Below are 7,682 nucleotides of genomic sequence, written 5' to 3'. Positions count from 1 at the left end.
GAATTCTTGTTCATTAAAGGCTGAGAATATAACGTTTCACATGGAACCACTGCTATTGAGAAAATATATTAGGAAATCTATTTAGCTCATGTCTTTAATCCAAACATTTGAAAGACTGAAGAATGAGGAGCTCTCAGCAGATGTGAGCCCTCAAGACAGAAACTCAAGCAGGGCAGGAACCCTGGAGGCAGGAGCTGATGCAGAGGCCATGGAGGGTGCTGTTTACTAGTTTGTTCCCAATGGCTTGCTTAGCCTGCTTTCTTATAGGACCTCCAGTCCAGGAGTGGTACCACCTATAATGGTCTGGGCCTTCCCCCATCAATCACTAATCAAGAAAATGCCCCATAGGCTTGCCTACAGCCTAATCCTATAGAGTCATTTTCTTAATTGGGACTCCTTTCTGATGACTCTAGTTTATGTCAAGTTGGCATAAAACTAACCAGGACATCAAACACCCAGTTTTTGTGATCATTCCTCCAAAACAACAAACCAAAAACATTTAAAAAGATAGAAATGCAAATCATCCCAAATTAAAAACAAAACAAACAGAAACAACCAAAGAAAGAGAAATCGGTAACACTCCCTCCCTCTTATCCTCTCAACGAGAGCCACTTAGGTAGTTATGCAACCATTCTGTAAATATCTTGTGAAATTCTTTATTTCTAGAGTTTATTAGAAAACAAAACAGCCTGGAAATTAGCAAGTATATACATTTTTCCCTTTCCTTTCCTTTCCTTTCCTTTCCTTTCCTTTCCTTTCCTTTCCTTTCCTTTCCTTTCCTTTCCTTTCCTTTCCTTTCCTTTCCTTTCCTTTCCTTTCCTTTCTCTCTCTCTCTCTCTCTCTCTCTCTCTCTCTCTCTCTCTCTCTCTCTCTCTCTCTCCCTGTTCATTTCATTTTGTTTTTCAAGATATGTTTCTCTGTGCAGCCCTGGTTTTCATGGAACTCACTCCGGAAACCAGGCTGGCCTCAAACTCAGAGATCCATCTGCCTCTGCCTCCTGAATGCTGGGATCAAAGGTGTGTGCCACCATTGCCTGGTGAGTATGTACAGTTCAGAACCAGCTAATTTTGTTTTAAATGGGGCTGGAGAGATTTCCCAATGGCTAATAGCACATGTTGCTCTTGCAAGGGCCTGGGTTCAGTGTGTAGCACCTGTATGGTTCACAACCATCAGTAACTCCAGTTCCAGGGGATTCACTGTCCTCTTCGGACCTCCATGGGCATTAGACACACACTTGGTGCACAGACACACGTACAAACAAAATACCTATAAACATAAATAAATACATCTAAAATGTTTAAAGTTTTTATTACATTTTTGTTTATTTATTGTGTGTGTAGGTATGTGATGAAATGGCACAAGTATGGAGGTCAGAGGACAATTTGCAGGAAGTCTGTTCTCTTCTGCTGTGTGGGTCCTGGGGATCAAACTCAGATCATCAGGCAGCAGAGTTCCTCTACCTTCTGGGTCATCTTGTTAGCTGATCATCAGCTTTGTGCTTCATGATATTCTAAAGCCACATGCTTAGATTCCTAATGAAATGAAAAACTTCTATTTACTTATTCTTTTCTTTTATAGGAATATATATGTCCCAGATGTGACTCAGGCTTTATTGAGGAAGTGACAGATGATTCCAGGTATTGTATAAGCTTATGGATAAGCCAATCTTTCTAGTATTAAAACTGTTTTTCCCTTAGTGTTGACTGAGTGGAATAGAAGGGATTTGTTTTGTAGCTTACCCTCTCCTCTGAGTAGACACACACACACACACACATGAGGAGGAGAGAACAGGAAAGGAAAGAAAATTTGGAAATCAATGTGATGGTATATTTTATCCACCTCATCTAGAAAACCTCTGTAGCCATATCAAAGGAAACTTACTAAGTTTTCATTTGCTTCTTTGGGGTTCCTCTTGGATTACTAATTAATTCTTAGTGACTACTTTGTTGCTGGAAGTTAAATTGCTGATGCACATATTTGGTGGGCTATGGAGTGACTTCTGATGAGGACAAGGCAAACAGTATATTCTGGCCCAGGAAACTGAGTTGTTGCTTTGCCATGAAAAGCCACAGGCCCCTGGTTCAGATGAAGATTGCTGTTTTCAGACTGTCATCTTGCTGCTGTAATATTAATATTTGGGTTTGTTTTCTTGGATTTGGTATAGGTATAATATTGATAAAAAGGAAATATTTTCTCTAAGTGATAATATATTTCTTTTTTATGAATAAAACTGTAGTAATTTAATTCTAGCATTTGACAATTTGACAAACTATAAACTGCTCACAATGAATCTTGGAGTGACTTTGGAGCTTTATGCCAGTTCATTCCCTTGCATCGCTGTTGGCAGAATCTAAAGTTGAAGGTCTCTTCCACAACCAGGAAAAACTACACATTTTAAAGTATGTACTGTTAGTTTTACTGTTCTAATTGCTGATGATTACATGTGTAAATGAGTTGGAGCCTCTGGGGCAATGTGTGGCATGGGATCTAGTTTGGTACAAACACTTGGATGTTGGTGTAACGGTTTTGGCTTTAAATAACAATGCCAGCATTATGCCTGTAAGATTAGCATGACAGCAAAATTAGTAGTGTGTGGATAGCATGCTAACTTGGGATTTTTTGTGTGTTGTTATAATTGCCTCAAATATTTTAGCTCTTATGCTCTGCATGTGTTGAATTCAGAGTGTACTGGGTGTCGAGGAGTGACTAATGGATATTCTCCTAGACATACAGAACTCTCATACAAAGTGCAGTTATACCTGGCTATAATAACTAGCTAGAATCTAGAAACTTTTGGCAGGTTACTATGAACTCTGTGGATTCTATTTTTACTCAACTCTGATATTTGTACCTGTATAGGTCAAAGACTGTCCTGTATAGATACTAGTGGTGGTAACTATTGGAAAGTAAATATTGTGAGTTTTGAATGAAGTCAGTGGGGTTTTTCTTTTTTTGAGACCCCTCCCCTTTTTTTCCCTCAAAACCTGACTGTCCTGGAACTTACTCTATGGACCAGTCAGGCCTCAAACTCAAAGAGATTTGCTTGCCCTTGCCTCTGGAGCACTGGGACTAAAACGTGTGCCACCACTGCCTGGTGAAGTCAGTGTTTTTAAAGAGGAAAGAAATTTTATTCTTAGACTCAGAGTCTTACAGGCAATGAATTATTATTCCCTTTTATAAAATTTGTAAGTATTTGCTGACTTTAGTACTTAGGCAATTGCAGTGATTAATAGTGAATAGTAAAAATTTATTGAAGCTGAGACTGATACTGCAAGCCAGAAATTTTAGTTACTCAGAAGCGGAAGCAGGATGAGTCTAGGATCATGAGGCTTGCCTGGGCTGTAAAGTTCTCAGGTCAGCCTGGACACTTAGATCTGGTCTCTAGAGAAAAAGTAAAAAGAGAAAATGTAGCTCAGTGGTAGACATGCTTGCCTATTTTGTATGAAGCCCTAGGCTCAACCAGAAAAATAAATCAATGCGATGAAGTCTTTGCATGTAAATATAAGATAGTGGGCCCCACCTGCTTCCACACATGCTAGAGGACATCTTGTAAATTTTCTTAATTTTTGTAAAATTTATTAGAAAATTGTTGTTTTTATTATGTCTTCTCTATGCTTAGTTCTTTTAAGGTGCAGAAGAGCTGGTTTGGGCTACATAGTGAGCTCAGGGCCAGTTTGAACTATGAAGTCAGACCACGTCTCAAAAACAAGACACATACCACCACCACCACCACCACCACCACCTCTACCACCACCACCACCTCTACCACCACCACCACCACCTCTACCAACAACCGCACAACCTAGGGAAGATGATCCTTAGAAGTCTGTTAGGGTTGGGCAATAAAATATCTATACAGCCATACATTGTGGAATCTAGTGCAAGTATTTATTTGGTATAGGTGTTGCATAACTAAAATAATTTTTTAAAAAGTATTTTTTTAAAGATTTATTTATTTATTATATATGTAAGTACACTGTAGCTGTCTTCAGACACCCCAGAAGAGGGCATCAGATCTCATTATTGATGGTTGTGAGCCACCATGTGGTTGCCGGGATTTGAACTCGGGACCTTTGGAAGAGCCAGTCAGTGCTTTTAACCGCTGAGCCATCTCTCCAGCCCTTAAAAAGTATTTTTAACTTCTTAAACATACACAAGTTTCGGATGGTTTCTCATGAGACCAAGGCTTGAGACAAGTACAGAAAGAAGGATCTTTGCTTTGGTTTTAGACTGACTAGGGTGCGTTTGCTTCCTCAGTGAGCTCAGTGCAGTGTCTGGAGTCGGGCTGTAGTCCTGAAGATGAAGGTAGTTTTCAGTCCTTAGAAGGGTTATGATTAGGATGCATGCTTGTGTTTGTTGCTGGAAGAGCTTTCTAGCAGGTTTTTGTGACTCAGTTCTTTCTCCCTTTTAAAAAGTGCTAGCCAGTTTCTTCTCTGCAAATTTCATATGGGTAGCGGGATTTAATTTCTTTCTGTTCTTCTGGGTCCTTGAAAAGAGAGGTGTTTTTCAATTAGTCATGTGCTATTAATTCGGCAACTTTTATTTTGCAGTTACAAGTATAGGATATGCCATCACAAGGTTTTCAAAGTTGACATCTGACAAATAATAAATGTATATATGTGAGGTATTAATTATAAAATACAGTTTTTGGCCTTTCGGTTTATATTTATGAAAGGATCAAAGGGTTGAGATGGTTGAGGCAAATCCTAGCTATTAGTAATGCCAGGTAGAACTTAGAACCAGAGTCAGCGCAGAGGGATGTGGAGGAGTCATACTCGGTCGGTGAGGTCAGAAACAGTTCACGGATGAGGTAGCCCTGAAGGCTGGGTAGGATAATCTAAGAACAGGATAACCTATTCACAGAAGAAATAGGTACTGAATTCTTTCTAATCTGCTAATTAGACTAGGCCCTTTATAGTGTACATTTAGTAATTCCAGAAGATACTAAACTCAGTTGTCTTGATCATCTATCTGGTTAAATGGTTTCATGCTGAAATAGTTTTGTTTTCTTAGACTCTTTAAAGATACATATTTGCTTTTCTTTCTTTGCTAGGCTAACTTTGGATGTGTTACTGGCTGTGAGCCTTTCTTTCTGTGCAGTGACCTCTCTCTAAGTTGTCACTTGATGTAGCTTTAATTCATTTGAAAATCACTTGATTTTGTTGTTTGGTATGCCAGTTTTCTTTTCCCTCTCTTACTGTCTGTGTTAAGATACCTCACAGACGTGGTGTGTCTGGCAGGTGTCCTGCTGGGATGAGTGACTTTCCCCATTGAGCGCTGTGCTTGCTCATTTGGCCCGACCTATATTTAGCTTCTGGGCAGGGAGGGAGCTCATCCCAGGAGAGAGTCACCACCGTTACTTTTCTCTTTAGTTTTTTAGGTGGTGGTGGAAGCCGGACAGACAGTAGCACAGCGACACATTTTGCAGAGGTAAGTTTTCCTAACAGTTCTCCTTGACAGTAGAGATTGCTTAGGGCATGGCTGGGGATTAGAGACAGATAACCATCCACCTTATGCTGCATCACTGAGGATGGATGTGTGAGAAGAATGCAGTCAAGGGTAACCTGGAAAGATCTGTGTCCTCAGTGGCTAAGGGTTTGGCATGCTTCTTCTGAGGAAAAAGTCAAAGCCTGTAAAATATCCCGCTGCAACCCTGGTTGTGTTTTCTTTTTCTGCTGCTGCTTTCTGTGTATGAATGAAAAGCTTGTGATGTTTGCAGAACATTGTAGCCTCCGCTGCAGTGGCAGCCCAATTATTATTACCCAATTGCAATAAAGCAGTTTTAAAAAAACACTGTATAATACAAGTTTCTAGAATTTACCTTTTGTTAACATGGTAGTTGCTGTGAAATAAGTATATTTATAGCCTTTCAGATCCTAAGATGGTACCCTTAGTTAATTAACTTCTATTCTTTTGTATAATATAGCATCCATATATTAAATATGAGTTCTCTCTTTTCCCCTTGCCCCTCCCTCTTATTCTCTCTCTCCTTCTCTATCCCCCTCTCTCTGTCTCTCTGTCTTTCTGCACCCCCCCTCCTGCCCCCGAGACAGGTTTCACTATATGGCCCAAGCAGGCTTCATACTTACTATGTAACATTGGTTGACCTTGAAACCATAATTCCTCCTGCCTCAGCATCCCGGGTGCTAGGATTCATAGGCATATGGCACCAGCTCAGTTAGAAAATCAGAACTCTGAATTCTTATTTGAAAACAGTCAGTGTCCTTTAATACCATTTATTTTTCAATTCAAAATACTTTGGCTTTTCATTGACCTCTTTCTTTTTGGCTTGTGTAACAGTTTGAACCGTTTGTTTCTTTAAGAGAAGGAGTTTCATAAGGTTTCACTATATTGCCTTGGCTTGTCTTAAACTCATAAGCTCAACTGATTCTCCTGCCTCAGCCTCTGGAGAAGCTGAGACTATAGACATGTACTGTTATGCCTAGTACTTTTTTGTTTTGGTTTTTCGAGACAGGGTTTCTCTGTGTAGCCCTGGCTGTCCTGGAACTCACTCTATAGACCAGGCTGGCCTTGAACTCAGAAATTCGCCTGCCTCTGCCTCCCGAGTGCTGGGATTAAAGGCGTGCGTCACCACGCCTGGTTATCTTAAACTGTTTTTAAGTACACAGTTCAGTGGCGTTGATATTCCGTGCTTGTAGTGGTTTGGAGACTGTTTCCCAGATGGGAAAATCCAGCTCATTGGACAGTAAACACTTTTACTCTCTTCTTTTACTTATCTACCTCTCTGATGCCACACAGCTTTTAGGAGCTAAAAGCTGACATATGACCAAAACAATTTTTCAATGTTAAATACCATAATCAGAATTCCCTTTTATTTTAGAATCATAGTTAATAAGCCTATTAATCACTGCATTTTCCTTTTTTTGGTGAAAATTATCTTAAGATATAAATGTATCCCCCCCTTGTTGATGATGTTATAGTCAAGAATTGTGTTAGGATGTTTCCTTTTGTTCATGGCTACGGTAATTGCTAACATCTAAGATTTTTAGTCAGTTCTTAACTGCTTTAAGATGAGTTGATGTGAGCCTGACTCCAGACAGATCATATTTGAACACTCATTTGTGTTTTCTTGTTGATAGATTGAGAAGCATTTAAAGTCTCTATACTCTGTGTGAGCCTGGCAGTCTTGATGTGAGTTAGCATTTCCCAGGGTGTGCTAATTCTGGGAGCACAGTCTGTTCCTGATTGTGCATGTGCAGAAGAAACTTCACTTGATTTTCTTTAAGCATTGGTTCTCTTTTAGAAATGGAAATAGATGGATCTGTCAGTTTTGTATGTATGATTCACGAGGAGGAAATGCATTGAGTAAGAAGGAAAGTATATGTGGTCGGCACTCTAACTTTAGTAGGGCTATATCTGACACTGTGACCTGGGCTACCCTTCAGGTATTAATTTTTCAGAAGTCATGGTTGTGAGTTCATGTTCCTTAGCAGTGACAGGCTTTGTAGTAAGGTGTAATCATGCCAAGTTTTCCCTCAGTCGAGTTTTCTTGTCACCATGCCTCAATATTTAATTTTCTCTTTCCCTTCTCTTTTTTCCTTTTCTCAAGACAATGTTTCCTTATGTAGCTCTGGCTGACCTGGAACTTACTCTGTAGACCAGGCCACATTGATCTTCCAGAGGTCCACCTGCCTCTGTCTACTGAGGGTTAACTTTTTTTT

The 7,682-nt window shown here is 39.8% G+C and overlaps 1 protein-coding gene across 3 annotated transcripts in view; it reads left to right on the top strand.

The window, feature by feature from the left end:
- Positions 1 to 7,682, top strand: part of Rnf115 (ring finger protein 115) — a 68,245-nt gene that overhangs the window by 26,763 nt on the left and 33,800 nt on the right. For 2 of the 3 annotated variants that reach the window (XM_021157723.2, XM_021157721.3), the window contains exons 2-3: positions 1,579 to 1,637; positions 5,373 to 5,430. In XM_021157723.2, coding sequence (XP_021013382.1) covers positions 1,579 to 1,637; positions 5,373 to 5,430 — 117 coding nt within the window. The remainder of the gene's footprint in view (positions 1 to 1,578; positions 1,638 to 5,372; positions 5,431 to 7,682) is intronic. The other variant, XM_085835646.1, reaches the window with a different exon arrangement.

This window comes from Mus caroli, unplaced genomic scaffold (assembly GCF_978045245.1).
Source record: "Mus caroli unplaced genomic scaffold, Mus_caroli_1 scaffold_3, whole genome shotgun sequence".
In the NCBI taxonomy this organism is placed as follows: Eukaryota; Metazoa; Chordata; class Mammalia; order Rodentia; family Muridae; genus Mus; species Mus caroli.
Note: the sequence above shows the minus strand (reverse complement) of the source record. Positions and strands in the feature narration are given on the sequence as shown.